Genomic DNA, 24,090 nt, shown 5'->3' with positions numbered 1-24,090 from the left:
AAACTAAAACGCACACAGGCCAAAACTGCGAGAACAGTTTGCAATCATCTACATGCTGTCGAGAGCTTACTCCCATTTATAATAGTGGGGATCACATTCTTTGGTTTCTCAAGTGCAATTTACACAATTCACCAAGAACAGACGCAGGAAACCTTTGATACTACATGCTGTAACCCTCTATAATACAAAATATCTGCCAGGCAGAGAATCCCTTTCCACATATTATCATTATTAGAACTAAAGTCATTTCATATTCCTGTCAACTGCTGTAACAAAAGAATTTCCTAAATATGGTATAAAGTATTTTCCATCTGTTTAATATATAATTAGACATCTTTTAAGACTCTTTTATAATATAATGAGTTCAAAACAGACACGGGGAGGTTAAATTTTTTTTAAAAACCCACAAATGATATTGTTCTGTTTTACAGTTTTATTAAACTTTGCTCATAGACTTACTGACAAGAGAATTGGAAAGAAAAACAATATGTACATTTCAGCAGCTGGAATGTTACAAATCTTTACCTCTGGACACTTGTAGTGCTATTAATTACATACAATCATGTGCAGACTCTTAATAATCAGTCACACACTACATATACAGACTTTCTAACCAGGCCACCACGGTGTGCTTGATAATGCTTGTGGCTCAGAGTCCACGATGCCTTTTGGCGTGGGGATTTTGTGCTCTCGCACGTCCCATGAGTGAATCAGAGTTTGCTTTTTGGGTCGACCAGTTCATTCAGAGCATCCAGGTTCTCCCCCTCTGGAGCCTCGGGCCATGCACTGTGGTCTGGAGACAAACACAAGACTTTAGCTCCTCGTCTTAAATCTACTGTGAAGACTACAGTGCAGTTGTGTTAGAAAGCTGTACGTACTCGGTATCTCCCACATGGACTTATACAAACTTTGTCCTGCATCGACCTTCAACGTGGCTCCAGAAATGTAGGAAGCAGCAGGAGAGAGCAGGAAACACACCGCAGATGAGACCTGGACAAAGATAGCAATTCAAAACTTGTTGATTACAGCTTTGCTTTAACCTTTCTCCTTCTATTGTATGGCTTCACGACTTCTTTATATCCTCTAATACTGTTTATGGAGCACTGTGAGACATTTGTCATCTAGATTCTTTTTTTTTTTTAAACAACACTAAGGGGAATTTTCAGGAGACTCTTTTTTCCTCTAACAAAGCTGGGGAACTGGGTTGCAAACCTCTTCGGGCACTCCCAGCCTCTTCGCAGGAGTGAATGGAACAGACATCTTGAAAAGATGTGGTCCATACTCTTTATAGTTCTCCATCGCAGTTTTGGAAAAGATTGTACCCTGCAGCCAAACAGAGAGATGAAATTCATACGCATCTTGAAAAACTGAAACAAAACTGATTAAGTACTGAGCTGTACGCACAGGTGCAACAGCGTTGATTCGGACCCCCGAGGCTGCCCACTCGATGGCGAGACTCTTAGTTAAGTTATCCACCGCTGCCCTCGCTGCTCCTGTGTGGCTGTCGGGGAGAGGAGACACACCCCACAGCAGGCAAATTATTTTTTTTAAACTGTGTGACTTTGCAGATTTGTGTGTAAATAATGAGGGAAACTGTTCTTACGCCGCATCTGGGAAGCCGTTCCACATGTTAGCGATGATGCTGACGATGGCTCCTCCGTGCTCCTTCATCCATGCTGTGTAGACTGGAGGGGAGAACAACGACGGTCACGCTGAGAGACCAAACCACAAACACCAAAGCCTGTGTTATCTGTGCCCGGCTCACCCTCTTTGCAGCAGTGGAAGGTTCCTGTCAGGTTGGTGTCTACCACAGCCTTCCAGCCCTTAGAGGACATGTCTTCTGCAGGGCTTCTGAACTGACCTCCTCCGTTGTTCACCAGAAAGTCTATACGGTCATATCGCTTCAGCACTGATGACACAAGAGCCTTCACCTTCAAATGACAGAAAGACAAAAAGAAAATCAGCCACTTATGCACTGAAACGAGCAGCAGATGCAGAGATGCTCACCTCCTCCTCGCTGCGGATGTTACAGGGCAGAGCAGTGACACTTGCAGGACTGGAGGGGGGGATTTTCTGTCTCATCTCCCGAGCTGCTGCCTCCAGCCTGTCTGCCTTTCTGCTGGAGATCACCACACTGCAGCCTGAAGACCAACAAGTCAGCCACGAAAAACAATTACAGCACTTTACAAAATAAAGCTTCGAGTCAATTTATTGTGAAACAACACTGACAGCCACCAGATGTTTGGTGTTTCCAGCTGTTAGCGAACACTCACAGCCACTTTCACAGTGTCCCTGCGCGCACTTGACCGCGGTCACTGGTGCGACTCTTACACACTTGTTTGTAACTGTATCGAAGTTCACTTGCTGTCACTCAGCTGCTGCTCACTTCAGACTCTTTGCTACAACAACTATGAGAACTCACTCACCCAGCTCCAGCAGCTCCGCAGAGATAGCTTTACCGATCCCGGTGCCTCCACCCGTCACTATTGCAACTTTATGGTTGAACAAGCCCGGTCGGAACACACTGGAAGCCGCCATGCTTGTCTTTGGGCCCCGCTTAGGAAAACCGAGGGAGCGTAGCACCAACAGCGCCCTCTTCTGGATGTCCTCCGCTAGCTTTTTGCCTTATCTCTGTAACCTTTGAAAATACTGCAGACTAAATACTTCCATTACGGAAGCTGCCCCCCCCCCCAAAGGTAAACGGTTGACTTCTTCTTAAGTTTTAATGGTCTTAAAAATTTCAATGTAAAAAAAAGAAATCTTTATCATAGTTAAGGAAAATCAATGCTTCCAGTAAATTTTATCTATGTGAAATAACATTGATTCTTAGTAATAAATGGTCAGAGGGCAAACAGCTGTTTCCTTCAAATACTTATGATCTGTTGAATCATTAGTATTTGATCAGTAATGTATTATTTTTTTGCCTTAGGTGTGTGTGTGTGTGTGTGTGTGTGTGTGTGTGTGTGTTGTGTATTGGTTTTGTTTCACCTCACTACTGTGCATTGCTTATTATTCTTTTCTTCTTTTTTTTCTCCTCTCTTCTACAGTGTGTCTTTTGTCCTGTCTCCCTCCCCTCACCCACAATCAGTCTCTGCAGATGGCTGCACCTCCCTGAGCCTGGTTCTGCCAGAGGTTTCTTCCTGTTAAAAGGGAGTTCTTCCTTCCCACCATTGCCACATGCTTGCTTGGTGCCATATACAGTCATATAAAAATGTTTGGGAACCTTTCTTCTGGATGGAAGTATGTTTGTTTCTTCCATACAAAATGTCTTCAGTTCCTTTAAATCTGATGTCTGCCGAGTATTGACAGCCTGCTTCAAAACATCCCACAGATTTTCGATAACATTACAAGTCAGAGGACTGTGAAGCCATTCCAGAACATTGTACTTCTCCCATGATGCCTTTGTAGATTTCGAACTGTTTTGGGTCATTGTCTTGTTGAAGTGTCAACCCCACAAACTTAAACTCTGTGACTGATGCTTGAACATTATCCTGAAGAATTGGTTGACGTTGGGTTGACTTCATGAACTAGCCCCACAGCCCACAGCATGATGAAGCCTCCACCAAATTTGACAGTGGGTAGCAGGTGTTTTTCTTGTAATGCAGCTTTTTCTTCTGCCATACAAAGTGCTTTTTGTCATGAGACTCAATTATTATTTCATCAGTCCAAAGCTCTTTCTTCCTAAATGAATCTGGCTTATTTAATTGAGCTTTTGCATACAAGCCTCCCCTGAACGATCTTTGTTTTCAGATCTTTGAGAGTTGCCTTGACGATCCCATGCTGTCACTCTTCAGAGGAGAGTCAAAGAGAAGCACAACTTGCCATGTGCCACCTTAAATACCTTTTCTTATAATTGGACACACCTGTATTTAAAGTTAAAGACTTAACAAGCTAATTTTGGTATGTACCCAATTTTTTTGCACAGCAGGTTTTCACATTGAATTTCATACAAGTAAATACTGCTTCACTTAAATCTTTGTCTGGAAAACACTGCAGTACTCAGATATTCCTAGAAAATAAAAGACATACCACTGTTATCTTTTTTGGTGAAAGTAGAGTGAATTATTATGATGCTGAGAGGGGTTACCAAATGTTTTCATATGAGTGTAATTACTATTTAATCAATTTAAATAAATGCTACTGAGCTTCATGGAACAGGTTGGATCAGTGTTAAGATTTTAGTTTTGAATTTTTGGCGTTTTTTTCCCCCTTCCAGCCCAAAAAGGTTAGATTATTTTGGTTTTTATTTACTGTTCATCATCTTATCAACAAATTAGTGTATATTTTCAACCTAACCATTTGATTCATTAAAACTGTATTTTTGAGCAGTACAATTTGTCTCAACAAAATGGTCCTCATACAAGTCCCACAGCGATGGAGCAGTCAGCAATGTTGACTTGTCGCAATAAAGCTTAAAGCCGTTTGGATGGGCCCTTTCTGCGTGGAGTTCACAGGTTGTATGTTTTCTCTCACAGCACCAAAACATACAAGGTAAACTGATATCACTCTAAAGCAACTGTACAAGGATGGATAGATAAATTGACATCCTAACTGGTAATCAAAGGTGTACGGGTGTAACACACATGTATCTGCAGCTGTTACAGATATAGATGAGTTATAATTTAACATCAATGTTTCCTTTAACTTTGCAGAGATATTCCCACGTGATGCTTCACTGAAACCAAAATGTTACCCATAGATGTGTGGTTTCTCATTTTACCCCCCACCAAAAAGACCTGCTGTTTTAGAGGGTTTAGAGATAACCTGAACTCCACCGAAGTATCCTCAATGAAGGGCTACTGAAGAGTCTTCTTGCAGGTTACAACCCTCGCACTTTCTATTTTACAGCTACACAGTAACAAACGTACAAAGACACAAACTCCGCTCCAGACTGTTTTATTTTTGGATGTTGAGGACATGTCCAGCTCGGTTAAATTATAGAAAACAAAGTCCCAAATCCACCAGCTATCATGGCCGCTGGTTTACTGGTCCTTCAACTCCTTCAGCCTCCTGATAGCGGACTTGACTGTGACAGCGGATGTTGTGCTGCAAGAGAGTTTGGGGGGGGGCGGCAAAGAAAAAACAAATTATTAGCTTCTACAAACACAAGATTCGTAATGTTTTTGAAGGATGGACACGTTTCTCTGTGGTGAGAGCCACCTTGGTTTTTGTGAACTCACCAAGAACATAAACATTCACTTTTCTTTGAAGCCATTTAGCATCAACAGAGAAACAAGCATTTCCACTTAAGTTGTTTTGTTACTTATTAAACTGAATGCAGTGTTGCTGTAATTCATTTTTATTTTTTAAACTTGCTGCTATCTATCCAGCCTCTGCCTTTCCTACCAGCTGGTTTCTGTCCAGGTTACTACTGTGCCAGTTCTTGATATTAGTAAGCTCCTTCTCTAGAGAAGACCTTGGCCCACAGCCTGATGCACTCAAGCACCAAATTCTTGGACTCAAGTTAGTTGTTAACAAGTCTTCCTCCTGCTATCTGGAATCTAACGAAACCATGTGGATAACTGGTTCATGTGCCACAGTCGAGCAAAACGACTACCATCACCAGCGGCAGGCCAAGATACGTGGAGCTGGAGTATCAGAAGCTCACCGGAGAGTTATATAGCTACATCCCTTGTCATGTATTATAAAAATGCAAACTGCATGTAAGAAAGTGTGTGCACAGTACAAAGCTGGACACATACCCTTTAAATGATCACTCAGGCTGAGTAGATTGAATTTCAAAGTTTAATTATGTCTCTAAGATGAGTGGAGACTTTTTCCAAAGTAATGTAGTGAGTGATATGAATGTTCACCGAGTCAACTCTGGCTTATTTATTTCAGATGGACACAATTATTTACATCTGATGACCATTAAAGGCTTTAACACCATCATCAAACAGGGGTTCTGAGTGTAGAAGGGCACAATCAATGCAGGTGGAGGGTGAGCAGAAAACAAACAAAGAATCCTGCTTTCTCCGTGGGCACACTGTCACCCAAGTTATAAAAACTTAATGATGTTAAAAAAAAAAAAAAAACAAACAAACAGCTGAGGGAATTTTTGAACCCCTTTTCTGATCATGACTTCAGCGTCTGCAGCAGTCAAATGACAGAATTAGACCAAAGAGGGAAAGTAACCTACTTGTAAGTCCAGGCACCTCCAGCCACTGTCTTTCTACAGGACCCACAGTGCCAGATTCCAACAGCCCTCCTCTTCATCTTGGTCTGTAAATACAAATTTGCATAGTGAGATCACAAAAGTGGAAACTGTCAACTTATCTTGACACATCCTTGAGCACTACAATTATGTAATGAAAGCAGCGTAGTCTGCAGAAAGCATTTCTAACACTGACCAGGTCTTTGTTACTGTACATTATGTGGGTGGTCTCCACTGTTGTCCTTACCTTTCCGCAGAAAGAGCAGGTGTACTTAGCATGCTGGGAGATTTCAATTTTCTTCACCATCTTCCTCAGCGACGCGCCATAACGCGTGCCATATTTACCAACGATCCCCACCTTCTTGGTGCGCTTGGCCTGTGGATAATATGAACACACAGTGAGAAAATACAGTAAGCATGGGATTTTGTGGTTTAAAACTACAAGCAAATGGCTTCAGCATTCTAACGTTATGACATTACTACTACAGGAACAAGTGTCGCGAGAAGCGCCCAGGGTGGCCCCCGAAAGAGGAAAAAAAATATACTTCTGACTATATTCCTGCAAAATCTGAGCAACAAGGGTGAAGAAGCTGCTGTCACCATTAGCCAGCCAACATAAGCTTCCTTTCAGCAGGTTAGCCAAAATGCTAACTAAAGTCAACTAAGCACTTTTCGTTTAACTGTATCAAACGACCACTTTTTGGTGGGGCATTACACATTTCAGTTCAGACTTATTTAATGGTGGGCGCTCAAAATAAGACCGGGACTTAAGGAGCTAGTGTCACTAGCCTGCCCGGTACTTGGAGCTCACACAGTTTAGCAATGGTGGCCGCCATTTCTGTCTCAATGGGGAATGAAAACATCGTTTTTACTGCTGATCCAATCCCAAAACGGACATAAATGAAGGCTAGGTATGGCAAAAGAAGTCAACACGAAACCTCATAATAAGCGATTATATCATTTATAGCACTGAAACTATAAGATTGACAAGGATTAGGATCGGAACAAGCTCTGCTCACCATCGTTTCAGTGGGAGACGTAGGTCCAAAGAGGGATTGCTTAACGCGCAGGCGCGATTTACTCAGTCTGTTCACGCTGCATTGTGGGACTTTGAGTTTTCATACAACGCAGACGTTATACAAAAACGTAAAAGTTCGCTTACGATAATATATATAAATATATTTTTTAGCTGCGGTATTATAGCTAAATTAGAATATCTGATAAAACAGCGTATTTTACGGAAAACTATAAATAAAAGAAATTAACCCGTTACTATGGACGCTTAAGCTGACATGCGCATGCGTATTAATGTGGCGTACGACAACATCCCGGCGGCTGCGACTTGAAGTGTTTGGTCAATTAGCTTGTCACGATGCGGCTTTTGTTGTTTGTGAATATTTAGCCCATTGAAAATATTATTAATTTAAAAGGAAGTTAAATGTTTTGCTATGAAGCTAACACGGAAACTGGTTCTTGCTAAGGCGAAGGCCTCCGACTTGGAGAGCGTGAAAAAACTGAACTGCTGGTAAGTGCATCCATTTTGGCATACCAGTAATTTTGTTGCCCTTTTAATTACATAGTGATCATTGACGTGAACAGTTACCATTTGTGTTGTGTCTCCTATCTGTGGTAACGTTAGGTTACATTTTATTTTTGCAGGGGATGCAACTTGACTGATGTGAGTAGCAAACTTGGATGTCATGTTTACTCTGACAATGAATTTAGTGTTCGTACTTAATAAAAGTTGCATGGATTCATGTGTCTTCTCAGATTTCTGTCTTCGCTCAGATGCCAAACATTGAAGTGCTGACACTGAGGTAGGTCTCTTTGCCACACACATACAATCATATCACAGTCACAAATGCACAGACTCATTTGGGATGACCCAGTAACACCAGGCTATGATTCTCTTTCATCTGTCTGCAGTGTCAACAGCATCTCGTCTCTCTCTCCTCTGGCTGGCTGTCTATCTCTGAGTGAACTCTACCTGAGAAGGAACATGATCCCCTCGCTCTCTGAGCTCTCTCACCTGAGACCGTTAACTCGTCTCAGAGTGCTCTGGCTAGCTGAGAACCCCTGCTGTGGAACCGATGCCACCCAGTATCGCCTCACAGTGCTTCGCTGCCTCCCTCGCCTCCAGAAACTCGATAACCAAGGTGATTGTGTGACGTTTTTGGGCCACGCTACCCTCTGCTTACCTCGACTGTTTAAGCGCTTTATTAGCAGCCACTCATCTTCCTCATGAAAAAGTTGAGGTTGAAAATCAGTGTCAGATCTAGGAAGTTGAATTGAAGTCTCTTACTGTAGCTATTCTTCAATGTTTCCTGTGTACAGTAGTGACAGATGATGAAATTTCACTGGCTCTCATGGAAGGTGAAGAGGTCACAACACCCCCAGGTAGTATCCATTACCAGCATACCACCAACGGACTTCAGGATACAGAGACAGAGAACGACCCTCTGAACTACAACATGGAGGAGACCAAGTAGGTCTTGTGGCCTGAAACAACTTATAGTTTGCAGAACATGCGGAATCTGTAAAGTAAAATTAACAGAAGAAAATATTTCTGTTAACTTTTGTTTCTAGCAAAATCAGAGAAGAGCTGGGAATGAAGCCACTTTCCAGAGACAAGTTCTCTTCCCTTTCCTCTCCATCAACCAGAGAAAGCAAACCAATCAAAAAGGTAGCTTCTCTCATCATTGTGTGCCTTAAAATTTTTGTGGGCCTATTATGCTGATTTCCAGCTCCATATTTTTTTTCCTGGACTGTACTAAAGTAGCTTTGTATGACTCACAGTTCAAACAAACCCTCATCTGTGTTAGACTGTAGCTTGGTGCTGCCTTTCAGTTCACAGAATGTCTGAAACGAGCTGTTAAGCCAGCTTTCTTCTGATTGGCCACCCCTCATGATCAAAACGTTCAAGCATAGAATGTGTATAAAAGATGCGTGTACCCACCACAGTTGGTTTCGGGACTCTGTATTTTGGAGCCTCCAGTTTAGCTTTATGGTGATCTAGATTTTTCCACCATTAGGTTGGCATTATCAGCTGATGCTAGCGAGCAGCATTTCTAAGTTGTACATGTGTATCTCACAAAAACACATAACAAAAAATGAGCATTTAGTAACAGACTAAGAAAACTTTGCAATTTACTGTGCTAGCTGTATCTTCACAGCAGACCATATCATTTTTTCAGATATTTTAATTCATTATGGCAACAACTGACCAATACAATACAAATGTTCAGTTTGATGTCTTAAACTAGCAAAGTTGAAGTCTAACCAACCGAGTCCACGCCACTAACTTAAGGCCAAATGCAAATGGGTGAGTTACTGTTGGGTACTAGATTAGTCAGTACTGCCATAACAGTACTACTGTGTTTTGCCTTTGGAGCATATTGATGGTATTATCTAAGAAATAATCTGACCTGGTGTATAGCTCCATAGCACTAATTGGCAGTTATGTTTCTTTGTGGTGCACTCATACGGTTTATGGATCCAGTTTGCTAACCAAGCTTGGTAGCATTGGATGATAACTTGGCACTCCATCCTGTTGGTGGAACAATATCACTTAGTGGTATGAAGGCTGAGCTTTAAGATTATAGGACTACATGCCCTATGCAGATGATTACTTGAAACTGACCTTGCCTAATATTAGCATCCAGCACTGTAGGTGTGTACATAGGACAGATGACGTGGAAAAGCATAATAGAGCCAATAGATCAATTTATATTGTGAAATTCTATTCGAACCTGGAATGTTTGGTTCCTAATCTGCCAGCTAACAATAAAACTTGTGTTTTCAGTCGCACACTCTTGATGCCGTTTTGCTGCTGCTGAAAGATTTGGATGAAGAGGAGCTTCATGTTGTACACACCGCCACACAGAACAGACTTCAGATGTACACACTGGACTCAGAAAGGCTTACAAAGACACAGAAAACAGCTGAAATCCAACACTGATGTTTCACAGCATGCGCTCAGGGCTAACCCCCCCCTTCCACATTTAACACTAAGCTCAGGTTCATTAAAGGTGCCCACTTTGTCCCATTAACATCTGCCTGCAATATGCATGGCATGTAACTACTTCACTTCCAGCTTTCACGTGTGGACTGATCAGTTCCCCTGCTGTCTTTTTATAGCTGCATGCCTTATCGCTTTGTAAGAACAAAAGAATGTATGTTTTGCTAAATGTAAATCTATTTCTGTAAAGAAAATAAACAGTGCATTAACTTTAAATGTTGTTTTTTAATTACATAGATGTTGGCTGTATACATGAATGTCAGAGGTACAAAAAAAAAAAAAAGAATCTATAATTTTATTTAAACTATTAATTTAAACTGTACAGAACCCTGGGGCTCACATCTTATTCAAATGTAACTGTGCTGCTGCACATCTGTGGGAAGAGATGATTCATAAGTCTGAAGTCTCGTCCACTCAGTCACCCTCCTCGTTCTCCAGGAAATCCATCAGTGTGCTTGCATCCACAGCAACAATCAGGTACTCTACTCCATCTGCTCCCTGAAGCAAAGCAAATAAATGTGATAAGCACCAGGTACTGCAGACACTTAATGAATGAGAGTTGGGGAATTCTAAAGTGGAAGTCCACCTTGCGTGTCCGTATCAGTTTGTGGTCTCTGAACTCGGTCAGCTGAGTCCTCAGTGTGAGGTCAGAGTTCACCAAGAATGCCTCTCGACATCGCTGGTAGAAATCCTGGAATGACAATCCTGCACAGAGGACAAACTGTGATTACAAACTGCACTAGAAAACGTTGGCATAAAAGCTGAATGTGAATGCGCACCTGCGTATGAAGGATTATCTTTGTTTTCCAGCTGGAACTTGACCAGCAGTTTAAAGATTCCTCTGCAAAAAGAAAAACAATCAGTTATTAAGTTTTTTTTCCCCAACAGCTCTGTACATAATGAGAGACGTCAGACTCAAAACATTGAACAGAAATCGGAAATGAGTGAATAAAGTTAGAGCAAAGACAAAGGTTGTGCTGCCCTAAAGCCAAAAGAAACAATTAACCATAGTCCCTATGAGTATATACTTACTATTTTTATTGGCTTATTCATGCTTGATATGAATTATTTTAGTATTTGTTCAGAGCCCTGGTAGAAAAACACTTGTTGTGTCATCACTCTTGAAATAAAAGCTTTATAAACTCTTTAAAAGCTTTTTGGTACAAAGTGACCAAAGTTTTGAAGCACTTCTTAATGAGATTTGACTGGCGAGTCTGTACATGCAGTTTTTTGAAACTGGTCTGGGCCCATCTAAGACCACAGGTGAAAACACCTCTTGACCTTCTGCAGTTTGCACACAGACCAAATCTGGGAGTGGATGAATGATTGCAATCATCTATATTTACTCCCAACTAGATAATAACAGCTGCGTGGTGAAGATCACCTTTCTTTGATTTCTCAAGTGCCTTTAATATGATTCAGCCACTGCTACTCAGGGACAAGCTACAGGAAATGTCAGTAAACATGTTCATTTCATCCCAGCCTATGACTGCTGACAGAGGCTTTGGTCCAATCATCTTTGCAGAATTGTTATAATTCAGCCAGGTAATTTTACAGCATCTGTATCGGATTCAGGTCAGTCTTCATTTTGTTTTTCTTAAGCCATTCAGATGTGGACTTGCTGGTGTGTTTTGGATCATTATCCTGCTGCAAATCCCAAGTGCTCTTCAGCTTGAGGTCATGAAAAGATGGCTGGACATTCTCCTTCAGTATGTCTGTGAAGGTTCTCAGTCATCTCAGTCATCCAGGTCATCTTTGCAAACTCCTTTGACTCTCCTTCAGTATGTTTTGGTACACAGCAGAATTTATGGTTCCATTTACCACAGCAAGTCTTTCAGGTCCTGAGGCAGCAAAACAGCCCCAGAGGATCATACTTCCACCACCATATTTTACTGTTGGTATGATTTTCCTTTTCTGATATGTTGTGTTACATTTAGACCAGATGTAACGGGACACACACCTTCCAAAAAGTTAAACTTTAGTCTTTTCAGTCCACAGAGTATTTTTCCAAAAGTCTTGGGGATCATCTGGGAAAACTGAAACAAGCCTTTACGTTCCTTTTGCTCAGCAGTGGTTTTCGTCTTGGAGCTCTGCCATGCAGCCCACTTTTGCCCAGTCTCTTTCTTATGGTGGAGTCATGAACACTGACCTTAACTGAGGCAAGTGAGGCCTGCAGTTCTTTGGATGTTGTTCTGGGATCTTTTGTGACCTCTTGTTCGCTGCGCTCTTGGGGTAATTTTGGTAGGCCAGCCACTCCTGGGAGGGTTCACCACTGTTCCATGTTTTTTTTGCCATTTGTGGATAACGGCTCTCACTGTGGTTTGCTGGAGTCCCACAGGTCCCACCTCTTCCAGACTGAGAGATCTGAATTATTTAATTTCTCATTTGTTCCTGAATTTCCTTGGATTGTGGCATGATGACTGGCTTTTGAGGATCTTCTAGTCTGCTCCACATTGTCAGGCAGGTCTTATTTAAGTGGATTTGGATTTTTTTCCCCTTAATAAAGAAAACCTTCATTTTGAAAGTGCATTTTGTATTTACCTGTTTTATTTTTGTCTAATATTTAAATTTGTTTGATGATCTGAAAACTTTAAGTGGGACAAACATACAGTGGCTTGCAAAAGTATTCGGCCCCCTTGAACTTTTCCACATTTTGTCACATTACAGCCACAAACATGAATCAATTTTACTGGAATTCCACGTGAAAGACCAATACAAAGTGGTGTACATGTGAGAAGTGGAACGAAAATCATACATGATTCCAAACATTTTTTACAAATAAATAACTGCAAAGTGGGGTGTGCGTAATTATTCAGCCCCCTGAGTCAATACTTTGCAGAACCACCTTTTGCTGCAATTCCAGCTGCCAGTCTTTTAGGGTATGTCTCTACCAGCTTTGCACATCTACAGACTGAAATCCTTGCCCATTCTTCTTTGCAAAACAGCTCCAGCTCAGTCAGATTAGATGGACAGCGTTTGTGAACAGCAGTTTCCAGATCTTGCTACAGATTCTCGATTGGATTTAGACACCAGACAGGTCAGGGATAAAGTTATTGAGAAATTTAAAGCAGGCTTAGGCTACAAAAAGATTTCCCAAGCCTTGAACATCCCACGGAGCACTGTTCAAGCCATCATTCAGAAATGGAAGGAGTATGGCACAACTGTAAACCTACCAAGACAAGGCCGTCCACCTAAACTCACAGGCCGAACAAGGAGAGCGCTGATCAGAAATGCAGCCAAGAGGCCCATGGTGACTCTGGACGAGCTGCAGAGATCTACAGCTCAGGTGGGGGAATCTGTCCATAGGACAACTATTAGTCGTGCACTGCACAAAGTTGGCCTTTATGGGAGAGTGGCAAGAAGAAAGCCGTTGTTAACAGAAAACCATAAGAAGTCCCATTTGCAGTTTGCCACAAGCCATGTGGGGGACACAGCAAACATGTGGTGGATCTGGTCAGATGAGACAAAAATGGAACTTTTTGGCCAAAATGCAAAACGCTATGTGTGGTGGAAAACTAAGACTGCACATCACTCTGAACACACCATCCCCACTGTCAAATATGGTGGTGGCAGCATCATGCTCTGGGGGGGCTTCTCTTCAGCAGGGACAGAGAAGCTGGTCAGAGTTGATGGGAAGCTGGATGGAGCCAAATACAGGGCGATCTTGGAAGAAAACCTCTTGGAGTCTGCAAAAGACTTGAGACTGGGGCGGAGGTTCACCTTCCAGCAGGACAACGACCCTAAACATAAAGCCAGGGCAACAATGGAATGGTTTAAAACAAAACATATCCATGTGTTAGAATGGCCCAGTCAAAGTCCAGATCTAAATCCAATCGAGAATCTGTGGCAAGATCTGAAGACTGCTGTTCACAAACGCTGTCCATCTAATCTGACTGAGCTGGAGCTGTTTTGCAAAGAATGGGCAAGGATTTCAGTCTCTAGATGTGCACAGCTGGTAGAGACATACCCTAAAAGACTGGCAGCTGTAATCGCAGCAAAAGGTGGTTCTACAAAGTATTGACTCAGGGGGCTGAATAATTACGCACACCCCACTTTTCAGTTATTTATTTGTAAAAAATGTTTGGAATCTTAGATGATTTTCGTTCCACTTCTCACGTGTACACCACTTTGTATTGGTCTTTCACCTGGAATTCCAATAAAATTGATTCATGTTTGTGGCTGTAATGTGACAAAATGTGGAAAAGTCCAAGGGGGCCGAATACTTTTGCAAGCCACTGTATAAATAGGAAATCAGGAAGGGGGCAAACACTTTTTACACCACTGCATTAGTGATGGGCAGGAGTGCAAAACACTATTGGATGATTTTGTGGAGTGGACTGGGAGGAATCATCCGCTTCTGAATGTCAATAAGAGAAAGATACATGGCTAGGGATGGGTATCGTTTAGGTTTTATCCGATACCAGTACCAAACCGGTACTTTTGAAACGGTGCCAGTGCTTAAACAGTGCTCGAACCGGTGCTTAAAGAATGGAGAACACAAACTTTGTCCAAAAACCTCTCATGTTTAGCTGTTTTCCACTTTTTCTTTGGTCATTTTAGCCTTTTTGGCCAGGGTGAAGGGAGTATCTGCCATCAAACAAGAAGACAGCCGCATGTAACTACGACGCTGTTTGCTAGTTCACCTTACATGCATTAATGTAATAACGTGGTTAGCGTACTCAACGTAAATTACACACGAACAACATTAAGCTACTGACCCAGAGGAGAACGGCTGCTGCTGCCATCATCATCCGTCATCATTTCTGCTACACTGGCAGGGCTAGGGGCCAGGACTCTACTCTTCGGGTTATTGGGGGATGTTGCTAACTCTGGGTCCGATAACAGGCACCACACCCGCAGTAGATGTGCTCGGTGTGAGGTCTCGCAGCAAGCTATCAAATACGGTGCATTTCTCGGCTTTTAACAAAATGCTATGCGTTGCCAGGTGTTTCATCAGATTTGAGGTGTTACCTCCTTTGCACAGTATCACAGTATCAGCTTAAAGCACTTGTTCCAGGCTGCTGAGTTTGCATCTTTTGCTGTGAAGTACAGCCAGACTTTGACCGCTTCGCCTTGGGCGTTTTTAATCTGTAGCTCTGCTCTAAAAGAATGTTCGTACCTGGGCCCGCCTACTACGCTTGCAAAGGTAAAATGATTGGCTAGAATCCAAAGTGTATGACATCTCAGTAAAAAAAAGCACCGAAATAAAGCACCAAAATGTGCGCTGCTTTTCGGTCTGGTTACTACCGTTTATGTCAGAACCGGTGCCATAATGGAACCGGATACCGGTACCCATCCCTATACATGGCACATCTCTATTCTGGCACAGGATGTTGAGGTGGTGGAGGAGCAGAAGTGGTTGGTTGTCCAAATTGATTACAGGCTAAACGTGAAGACAAACGCAGAAGCTGTGCACAAAAATGGGATAAGCATGGCCCGTTTCACAAGGAAGCTAATATGCGAGCTAATATTTCTCATCTGATATGTCATATTTAGATCCTAGTATTTCAGTAACTCATTAGCACCTCATTAAGATCCTCCCATGGCTCTCTCCTTGTTCATTTAGACAGAAGATTAAAAACAACTACCCAGCAGTACGACTGGCTTCTAGGTCTTTGGAGTTACCTTGCATTGGGTGTTAAGCTGCGAAGCACATGTGTGAGGGAGGACAGAGCGAGAGCGCCAGTCTGCTGCACCAGGAGGGAGTTTTCATACGACGTCTCCTCCGAGTAGTGCTGGAACGTCACACATTCCCACCACAGCCAGTTAAACTGGCTCTGCTTAAACTGGTCCCACACTGAAAACAAGCAGGATGTATTCAGGATAGATTTCAACAGAATTACCACCTCAGTGCAGACTATTATGAACACACACCCAGTGGAGCATTGATGTGGTCTAAAGAAGCCACCATGTGCAAGTTGGGCAGGGATGCCAGCTGCCCCAGTGCACTCTGGGTCTTCTCTCCTCGCAGCATGGGTCCGTCTATATTATGGATGAGCAGGTACACGTGCAGATCTGGGCCTGTGAGGACATCGGTGTAAAACATGCGGTACAACCACACATGCTTGGGATGCACAGGGGTTTGATGGGCTTACTATCTTTTAAGGTGTGGGAGATAAACTGGATCTGGTCCGAGGGGGTTCGGAAAGTTCCCTGGTGATCCAGAACCTCACACGTCAGAGCATTTAATATCTGTGAGAATTTAATTTTCATGATCAGGGATATTTATTTTATTATGCAATTTATGCAAAATATTTTCATGTGTGTGTGTGTATACTGACTGATTTAAGAGTAATGGAAGGGAAAAATCCATTAACCACAAGATGAATTTCTTGCGACAGATGACACTCCCTGAAGTCTTCCAGCAGAGCTTTTTTGCTTCCCAGACCGTAGACCAGCACGCTGAATCCCAGCCTACACACAGACAGGCACAGACACTTTTTACTGCTCTTAAAACACCAGAAAAATGCATACAACTACGTTGCAACCTCACTTACTGTAACTGTAACATCCATTTGCTAAAGTGGATTCTGTGTTTGTCGTGCAGCTGCTGGATCTCTTTTGAGTAGCAGGATTGTTTCCCCTCCAGAAGTCGGACCAACATTTCCTGCAAAAACAAAAATAAAGATAAATTCACACTAAATCTATTAGGAAAGCAGCTCATTTACAATGTTTCAAAATGCCGTTAAAAACAAACCCTGTCAAGTTTAGGGGTGTTCAAACGCTCCAGAGTTCGGTCTGATGTCAACACTTTCGAGCTGCCGTGAGCTTCGAAGTACTCCTCAACCATACTGGGCTGGTTCTGAGGTTCGGGCGTGCTCTTGCTCTTCTTGGCAGGAGTCTTGTAGAGAGCCGCTGATAAACCTTTACTGGGAGTTCTCGGTGTGGTCACGTTCTCTTTATCCTCTTTCTTTCCTTTCTGCTCTTCCTCCAGCCCATCTTCATCCTCCTCCTCACCCGAGTCAGAGGGTGAAAGCTCACTGTCGCTGTCTGACCGCAAGCTCGGAGCTAAAAACAAACAAACAAACAAACAAACAAAAACAAAACATTTAGATTAGAGGAAAGGTGAAATTTCACTTAGAATGAATTGAATTATTCCCAGTTAGACTCACTTGCTATTCTCTTCCTGAGCCTGTGTGGTGTTGTAGAGACAAACTGGACCTTTTTGCTCTGCCGTTAAATAAAAATAAAATAAAATTCTTAAGTTGGCACCAGAGGTCGCTGGCTTTGGACTTTAAGTTTAAAGGTTTCTATGGTCTCACCTTCTGTGGTGTTCTGCTTTCACCTCTAGGGTCTGAAATAGAAGAAAAGAAAATATTTAACTGTGTGAAAATGAGCAAAAAGATGAGTATACGGAAAAGATTATGAAAGTTCATTGTACTCACTCCACCCCGTTCGACTGGGGGTTGAGGGTTCAAAGTTTGGGGTCGTGCTGAAGCTCACGCTTTTTCCAGGAGTCCGAGCCAGCTCACTTGCTGTTTATGGAAAGTGTGCAACACAAAATGAGCATATATGGTATCTAAAGAAAGAACTGGAAGGAGATGTATAATGTGCGAATTTTCCGATCTATGTGAGAAGAGAATGGAGGCTCTCACCAGTTTGGGCCATGCTGTGGCTGCGTTTAACTTTCTGAAAGGTAAAGATGGAGGATCCAGCCACTCTTGACAAGCCATCTTCATCTTCTGTAAATCCAAGAGAAAACTGGTCATTTTAAAATGAATTTAAAAAAAGAAAGAAAAAAAAAGCCTCATATATTTTTCATGCATTTATACAAAGCTAAAATTTCACAGCATTATGAATGTTCAAAATTCCCACCAAAAATTTTAAAAAGATTTTTAAACTCATGTAATCAAACAACCTATATGCCAGTACTGATAAGCATATAATATGTTAATATCAGCAATATAGTCCATCTGACAAACACACTTAATGTGTGCAATGGAGTGAAACTGAGGTGTACAGAAAGTCTCCTGCCATAATCATAAGTACCTCTGTGACATGAATATTTTTACAAGGATTTTGTAGGGGATTTGAGCTAACTATATGCAAATCTCTGTCATTGATTTGAATTTCAGCTGGTAAACCAGCACTTGCGAAATTCCACATTTGTACTTTGCCTGACTGTGTAGAGTTAGAAAATCAGCCAACGTCTGTCTGCATTTTTCCAAACGTATTTGGGTAAATCTACAAAGAGCAGTAAACCTGAGTCAGCAGTATCGTCAGCTGATCACGGTCTGTCTGCAAAGAAAACAAACCTCCCGGTGAAGAAAGTCATTACCCCTGCTCAGCACTCACCTTCTGCATTATCTGTTCCTAAAGCTTGGACATAATCCTGCTCATCGTGGACTCCATTTTCATCTCCATCATGTTCCGCATCCTCTCCGCATCCCCGTCGTCCAGCCGGGCTCTTAAACTTTACCATCTTCTGAACGGACCCGGCGATGCTCTGCGCAACTTATGGAGGTACGCACAGTACAGACAGCAGAGTCAGAGAGACACAGAAGTGCTCGTAAACTAACATTTCTACAGTAGCAGAGCATCCATACCCTCCTGCTTGTCCACGATGTGCTCCAGGACATCGCAATCCCCGATGAACTTCACCTCCAGCACACTCATGACTAAAGATAACAACGACAAACAGCGCGACTTTAGTTAGTTGCTTGTAACACTACAAAATATGCTTTGCTTTTCAGAGGTGTAGTTCCTAACGCAGGTTTTCATTCAGTCCGTTTCTATTCACGAACACTGTGGGGGCGGCCATTCTTCTCAAACAGCGAGAAACAGCCCTGCTTCAATCAGCGGCCACACGCCGAAAGTCCAAATAAAAGTGGGAAATAAAAACAGAAACAAAAATGCGTCTAAAACGACACAACTTACTGTACAGCGTCAGTACCGCCACACAAAAATGTAAACACAACTTTCACACAGTGACAGCAAGGCAGTGTGCTGCTGGGACAAGTTTCCGCGCCATCCTGCTGAAGTTTTTAAACCATGTGACAAGTGAAAGGTCATTCAGTGGCCAACTGGAACGCTGCTTCCAGCTAAAACCACATTTCCCAAGATGCACTTCGAACAACAGCTCAGTCTGTGCGGCTAGAACCCTACAGGGGAAGGGTTTTTGCCGACTGATTAATTATTATATTTTCAATAAGTAATGTAGGTTACTATTAATGCGAATGATGTATTTTCTGTAATATTAAAAAAAAATAACATTTATCACCAAGATATTTTTTACGTGTCCGTTCAAACGCTGGCAATTATCTATTCATAGATTACAGAAAAATAGAAGACTAAAGGGGACCAAGAAACTTTTTATTTTGTTAGAAAAAATAAATCACAAAAGTTTGCAGTTGTATATAAAAGGTCATTCATTAGCATTTATTAGCACTGGTATTAATAGCTGATAGCACAAAACATCTTTCTTTTTATGAAGTCATCACTAGCTAGGTCTTCTTGTAGGCCGTGAAAAAGTGACAAAACAAGTGCAGAACACAATTAATTTTAAAGAGATTTAAATTAGTGAAACAGGGTTTCTGTTACAATATGAAACTTCTGAAGCCCACAGTAAGAATATTTTCATTAATTGTATGTTTTACCATCAAGATGACACATCTCACTAACAAAGAAGGAATCGCTGTATGTGTTTCTAATGTGTAAATAATTTGGAATGAGTCTCTATATAGCTCATCTGTCCCAAAGAGACAAGAAGGGGGAAACATCGTCCAGCTCTTCACCACCCGCGAGTGGGCGTCCACTTCCCTACCAGACGACCCTCAGAGTGTACATGGTACACAGGATGCATCACTGCTGTTGCACATGACTGCAGAAAAAAGGCATTGTCTGACAACAGGAAAATGTACAATAAAACTGATGTGTCAATAAGATGTGCTATAAATCATTCAGTACTAACGTGGTAGGGAATCAGTGTGAGCAGAGAGCCCAGGGGGTATTTGCTGTAGTCCAGTTGTCCTGAGATGGGCTCCACTCGTCCATGCTCCTGGGTCATAGACAACAACCTGGAGGGAAACGCCAGTCACGTTTAACATTGGTACTGAGAGTTATAGAGAAAAAAGATACTAAAATAGACTGAGATTTCTTTTTTTTTTTGAAGCATTACTTGAGGTTTGGATGCCCCTCGATCACAGCATATCCAGTGGGAAGTTTCCCAGCTCCGTCCAAACTGAGAGACACAAGCAAGAGTAGGTAAAAGGTTAAGTTACATGGTTGTTCCAAAACAGAGCTTACACTGATGATAGCAGTGATGAGTAAAACAAAAAACAGAACATAGGGGATAGGTATTAGCTCCCACTGAATGAAGTTGAACCCACCTGATTCCAGCCCATCCACAGTCAATCAGGAGCTGGTTCCTGTGTGGACAGTGACCGATGACTCTTGTGAGAACCCTCACAGCCACGTCCTCCAGACAGCATGAGCCAATCGTAGACTGCTGCACATCTGCATCCCACAAACATACATTTAAAAGAAATTGTTATTTAAAGGCCCTTTTGAAAAATATATTTTAAGTGTGACATGTGACATGTCTCCCGACTATTCCTCAGCTCAAAATACCAATAAGGTCATTTATCCTGCCATACCTATAGACTGTTTAATAAACCTCTGCTCCAAACAGGCTGTTTCAGCGCCTGTAGCTTTAAATGTTGTCGGGTCCCGAAGTGAACTAGAAACATGTCGGGGCAAGTAGACAAAACTAAGAGGCAGCAATATCATGACCTTAAGAGCACAGTACGGTCAGGGACTGTTTTTATAGGGCAAAGGGCTCTTTCGATTCTATGTTTCCCATCTGATGTGAAATCAAAGGGCATGGTCTGTGTCATGTTTACTGGGTCACGCTGGGAATATTGAATATACACAACAAATAACGAAAAAGTGGATTTTACACGTCACACTTAAACTAGGAAACAGTGGGTCTACGTGTACACACCATAGAAGACGTAGTTTCCTGGGTGGACCTCGCTAAGCTGCGCCATGTCTTTGACTGGATGGCTACAGGTAGGGGTGGAGCCAATGCTGGACTTACAGGTGATGCCAACAGCCTTCAGTCTGACACAAAAAATCCCAAAACAAACAAACAAAAAACCAGTTGAAAGACAAAGTTAATGCAGAATTATTCTTCCAGGTGGCTCTAAAAGAGTCAATCACACCCACAAGAAAATGCTCAAATTTAGAGGAGAAATAAACATGTTTACAGCCTGGTGCAAAAGATGGGATACATCATTTTTAGATATGATGTATGATTTATTTGTTGCTTCTGGAAACAAAGCTGTGTGACTCAATACAAGAAACCTGTGGGCTGTGAAACTAAAACAAAGATGTTAAAATAGGTCATAAAAACTAATTTTTCAAGAGTATGAGCAACAGCTTTTATGTCGTGTGTGTTCTTAAATAGCCAGTGAAATAAAATGATTGATTAGAGCAGCTTTAATGAGTCAGTGTACATGTATTTTTTTAAACTTTCAGCTTACTTTTCCATGAACTGCAGAGTCAGTTTGGTGGTTTCCTGGGCAACAGCCTGTATTTGCTCAACTCCTGTGCAGTAATAGGTATTCCCACAGTGGGCGTACACTCCTGTAAGTTCCACGCCCTCCGTCTTAGCGATGGCTTCAGCCAGTTTGAGCGCTCCTGGCTCCGAGTGCAGGACGCCAGCTATGACAAAGAGCCGACGCATGATCAAACCTCGTGTTAACAGAGAGGTGAAGTGTAGCTCAGGCACTTATGATTAGATCTATTGCGGTTTCCCTGCACGTTTACCTCTCCCATTGCCACAGTCGAGTTTGAGCCAGACGTGCCACTGCCGACCATCTTTCAGGGGTCTTTTTCGGAGCTGCTCCAAAGCATCAGGATGGTCCAATAAAATCTGGAAGAGATCCAGTCTCTCTGACAGGGCTGCACAACGCTCTACCTAAAGACACACAGAGACATACATTAGAAATGGCACAGAGAGCACAGCTGGGACATTAAAAACTAACAAATATAAAACAGATGAGAAATTATGTCAAAGTAATGGCATAGAACTGGAGCTATTTTACATGCAAGTGCTATGGCGATATACATGTATCATATATTTACATATATGTATTGTTTCTAGTGATAATATTACTAAATATGATTCATAGTTGATACATTTTCAGCAGGCTCAGTTATTAATAATATATTTTTTCCATTTCTAATTTTTTACAGCTTTTATGATTTCACAGAATATAAAACAAGGACACATTTAAAGTGTGAGCTGAGAGAACCTTATCAAAGGGAACAGAGTAGGCATAGAGGATGTCATCATATCCATGGTCAGCATAGAAACAGGCCTCTGCCAGGGTGGAAACCACTATGCACCTCTGTGATCCACCCGTCATAATGTCAGCACACTCACTGGACACACACAGAGACCTCATCAGAATCCTGTATACACAGCAAGTCTGTAAGCATGTGCTGTGTGCGTGTCTATGCGTGAGCATATGAATCCATACAGGGTTTTGTGGGTCTTCATGTGTGGACGAAGCTGGACTCCCAGTTTCTGGCAGCGCTCGATCATCCTCTGGGCATTCCTCTTCGCTTTATCCACATCCACCACAAAAGCAGGAGTAAACAGGGCTGAGAGAGGATCTCCCTCCATACTGGCAGCACTGGAGTACACACACACACACACAGAGCACTTCAGATATTTCCCATGCAATTAAATTCTATTGCATGATTGGCTCAACCAGCATATTTCTATAGTTATATTTATAAGTATCTGCTATACATGCACGAATCAGCAAGTAAACTTCATTACACTTGGGTGTGGTTTTGCAACGTCTCTGATTATGTAATGCAGCGCACTTTGAACTTTGACAACACTAACTTAAACTTAAACACTAACTTTACAAATGGACTGCAACTCATTAAGCAGTATTTTATTCCTCCTCTTTTTGTTACTATAAAGACCTTCCGATAATATTATCGTGCGTCATAATGATAGATAGAATAAAATCAGACTGCATTCGAATCTGCATAATAGCGTTTGTGAAACAGTGAGGGTAAACACTAGCACAATAACAAGCATCGGAAACAACAACAATAACAACAAAAAATGCAGACAAATGCAGCACAAACCACAGTTTACCTTTTCAAAACAGTGAATCGGAAGTTCCGATCACATTACTACGGTGTCCTCGAGGAGTCAAAAATAATGAAAAAAGTACAACCAGGGAGAACCTTTAGCGAATCATAAAATAAATCATAGAAAAAAAATCTAATATACCCGGTAGTTAAAGTCGCAGTAGCACAGGAACAGAGCGGGAGGGAAAGAGAGAGATAGCGAGCCAGGGACAACAACAAGAGACAACATCGTCACGTTAGAAAGGTATAGTAATCATCCACAACTATTTTCAGTTGCGGATGATAAAGGATTCAGAAAGTTTATCCATGCAGTGAATCCTATGTATGCGATTCCAAGCAGGAAAACACTCTCCCAAAAATCATCCCAGACCTATATGACAGAGAATGTGCATCTTCTTTTTGTTTTGCATATTTTAATTTATGTTGTATTGTATGTTGTGTTGTGGTTTGCAGTGTTTTGTTTGCTTCACTTGAAATTTGTTTAAAAGGAAAAAGCAGAAAATTTAAAAAGTTAAAAGTTGAAATGTAAATAGTTTTTTTGTATTTTATAATTTATTTATTAGATTTTATGTGGAGTGAATAAATAAAAATATACTTACGGTGGCCCCTAGAGACAAAGCACGTACAAACTCCAGAACACAATGGAAATGCTCCAGGATCATAGTGGCTACACAAGCCAGGAAGTACTAACGACCAGATTTGGTGTGGTAGTAACAGGTAAATGGACTTTTTTTTGTCTAAGTCTGTTGATGGCTGCATCAAAGCATTTTTTGTTTTTGATGCAAGCTACCCAGAGTCATGC

The 24,090-nt window shown here is 41.8% G+C and overlaps 5 protein-coding genes and 1 long non-coding RNA gene across 6 annotated transcripts; 2 read left to right on the top strand and 4 right to left on the bottom strand.

The window, feature by feature from the left end:
* Positions 1 to 418: 418 nt before the first annotated feature.
* LOC109195656 (peroxisomal trans-2-enoyl-CoA reductase) lies at positions 419 to 2,595 on the bottom strand. The gene is made up of 8 exons (XM_019348019.2): positions 2,427 to 2,595; positions 2,008 to 2,141; positions 1,766 to 1,931; positions 1,604 to 1,685; positions 1,405 to 1,501; positions 1,213 to 1,323; positions 879 to 990; positions 419 to 793 (listed from the first exon to the last, which is right to left on the bottom strand). Exons 1-8 carry the CDS (start codon positions 2,536 to 2,538, stop codon positions 711 to 713), a joined length of 897 nt encoding a protein of 298 aa, XP_019203564.1. The 5' UTR covers positions 2,539 to 2,595; the 3' UTR covers positions 419 to 710.
* Positions 2,596 to 2,682: 87 nt separating this feature from the next.
* Positions 2,683 to 5,026, top strand: LOC112842724 (uncharacterized). The gene is made up of 2 exons (XR_003214720.1): positions 2,683 to 3,240; positions 3,332 to 5,026. It is a non-coding gene; the product is annotated as an uncharacterized LOC112842724 (long non-coding RNA).
* On the bottom strand, positions 4,881 to 7,313 carry rpl37a (ribosomal protein L37a). The gene is made up of 4 exons (XM_003457423.4): positions 7,174 to 7,313; positions 6,402 to 6,530; positions 6,140 to 6,222; positions 4,881 to 5,046 (listed from the first exon to the last, which is right to left on the bottom strand). Exons 1-4 carry the CDS (start codon positions 7,174 to 7,176, stop codon positions 4,983 to 4,985), a joined length of 279 nt encoding a protein of 92 aa, XP_003457471.1. The 5' UTR covers positions 7,177 to 7,313; the 3' UTR covers positions 4,881 to 4,982.
* Positions 7,314 to 7,435: 122 nt separating this feature from the next.
* On the top strand, positions 7,436 to 10,388 carry cfap410 (cilia and flagella associated protein 410). Its single transcript, XM_003457456.5, has 7 exons — positions 7,436 to 7,679; positions 7,814 to 7,832; positions 7,925 to 7,971; positions 8,081 to 8,310; positions 8,489 to 8,639; positions 8,741 to 8,837; positions 9,957 to 10,388. The coding sequence occupies exons 1-7, from the start codon at positions 7,603 to 7,605 to the stop codon at positions 10,110 to 10,112; spliced, it is 777 nt and encodes a 258-aa protein (XP_003457504.2). The 5' UTR covers positions 7,436 to 7,602; the 3' UTR covers positions 10,113 to 10,388.
* orc2 (origin recognition complex, subunit 2) lies at positions 10,378 to 19,208 on the bottom strand. Its single transcript, XM_005475934.4, has 16 exons — positions 19,050 to 19,208; positions 18,719 to 18,790; positions 18,468 to 18,626; positions 17,768 to 17,854; positions 17,558 to 17,647; positions 17,435 to 17,466; positions 17,285 to 17,342; positions 16,870 to 17,180; positions 16,670 to 16,779; positions 16,454 to 16,586; positions 16,268 to 16,364; positions 16,047 to 16,193; positions 15,798 to 15,969; positions 10,952 to 11,013; positions 10,759 to 10,877; positions 10,378 to 10,670 (listed from the first exon to the last, which is right to left on the bottom strand). The coding sequence occupies exons 2-16, from the start codon at positions 18,786 to 18,788 to the stop codon at positions 10,587 to 10,589; spliced, it is 1,731 nt and encodes a 576-aa protein (XP_005475991.2). The 5' UTR covers positions 18,789 to 18,790; positions 19,050 to 19,208; the 3' UTR covers positions 10,378 to 10,586.
* Positions 19,209 to 19,463: 255 nt separating this feature from the next.
* Positions 19,464 to 23,434, bottom strand: LOC100700781 (D-threo-3-hydroxyaspartate dehydratase). Its single transcript, XM_019348448.2, has 10 exons — positions 23,293 to 23,434; positions 22,658 to 22,813; positions 22,430 to 22,559; positions 21,942 to 22,092; positions 21,656 to 21,836; positions 21,115 to 21,233; positions 20,501 to 20,627; positions 20,290 to 20,352; positions 20,083 to 20,188; positions 19,464 to 19,992 (listed from the first exon to the last, which is right to left on the bottom strand). Exons 2-10 carry the CDS (start codon positions 22,801 to 22,803, stop codon positions 19,903 to 19,905), a joined length of 1,113 nt encoding a protein of 370 aa, XP_019203993.1. The 5' UTR covers positions 22,804 to 22,813; positions 23,293 to 23,434; the 3' UTR covers positions 19,464 to 19,902.
* Positions 23,435 to 24,090: the final 656 nt, after the last annotated feature.

This window comes from Oreochromis niloticus, linkage group LG18 (assembly GCF_001858045.2).
Source record: "Oreochromis niloticus isolate F11D_XX linkage group LG18, O_niloticus_UMD_NMBU, whole genome shotgun sequence".
NCBI classification, from domain to species: Eukaryota; Metazoa; Chordata; class Actinopteri; order Cichliformes; family Cichlidae; genus Oreochromis; species Oreochromis niloticus.
This window is presented reverse-complemented; position numbering and strand designations above follow the sequence as displayed.

Excerpts from the sequence above, each read along its gene's own strand:
- LOC109195656 (XM_019348019.2), bottom strand. The coding sequence starts at position 2,538 with ATGGCGGCTTCCAGTGTGTTCCGACCGGGCTTGTTCAACCATAAAGTT. Across the intron at positions 1,502-1,603 it reads AACGGCTTCCCAGATGCGGC|CCACACAGGAGCAGCGAGGG; the intron begins GTAAGAACAGTT and ends TCTCCCCGACAG. Across the intron at positions 991-1,212 it reads GGCTGGGAGTGCCCGAAGAG|GTCTCATCTGCGGTGTGTTT; the intron begins GTTTGCAACCCA and ends ATCTTTGTCCAG.
- rpl37a (XM_003457423.4), bottom strand. Across the intron at positions 6,223-6,401 it reads CCTGCTCTTTCTGCGGAAAG|ACCAAGATGAAGAGGAGGGC; the intron begins GTAAGGACAACA and ends TTGTATTTACAG. Across the intron at positions 5,047-6,139 it reads GGAGGTGCCTGGACTTACAA|CACAACATCCGCTGTCACAG; the intron begins GTAGGTTACTTT and ends ACTCTCTTGCAG.
- cfap410 (XM_003457456.5), top strand. The coding sequence starts at position 7,603 with ATGAAGCTAACACGGAAACTGGTTCTTGCTAAGGCGAAGGCCTCCGAC. Across the intron at positions 8,640-8,740 it reads TACAACATGGAGGAGACCAA|CAAAATCAGAGAAGAGCTGG; the intron begins GTAGGTCTTGTG and ends TTTTGTTTCTAG. Across the intron at positions 8,838-9,956 it reads AAAGCAAACCAATCAAAAAG|TCGCACACTCTTGATGCCGT; the intron begins GTAGCTTCTCTC and ends TTGTGTTTTCAG.
- orc2 (XM_005475934.4), bottom strand. The coding sequence starts at position 18,788 with ATGAGTGTGCTGGAGGTGAAGTTCATCGGGGATTGCGATGTCCTGGAG. Across the intron at positions 17,855-18,467 it reads AGGAACAGATAATGCAGAAG|AAGATGAAGATGGCTTGTCA; the intron begins GTGAGTGCTGAG and ends TTGGATTTACAG. Across the intron at positions 17,648-17,767 it reads CCACAGCATGGCCCAAACTG|CAAGTGAGCTGGCTCGGACT; the intron begins GTGAGAGCCTCC and ends TTCCATAAACAG.
- LOC100700781 (XM_019348448.2), bottom strand. The coding sequence starts at position 22,803 with ATGGAGGGAGATCCTCTCTCAGCCCTGTTTACTCCTGCTTTTGTGGTG. Across the intron at positions 22,560-22,657 it reads ATGAAGACCCACAAAACCCT|TGAGTGTGCTGACATTATGA; the intron begins GTATGGATTCAT and ends GTGTGTGTCCAG. Across the intron at positions 20,353-20,500 it reads TGTGGATGGGCTGGAATCAG|TTTGGACGGAGCTGGGAAAC; the intron begins GTGGGTTCAACT and ends TGTGTCTCTCAG.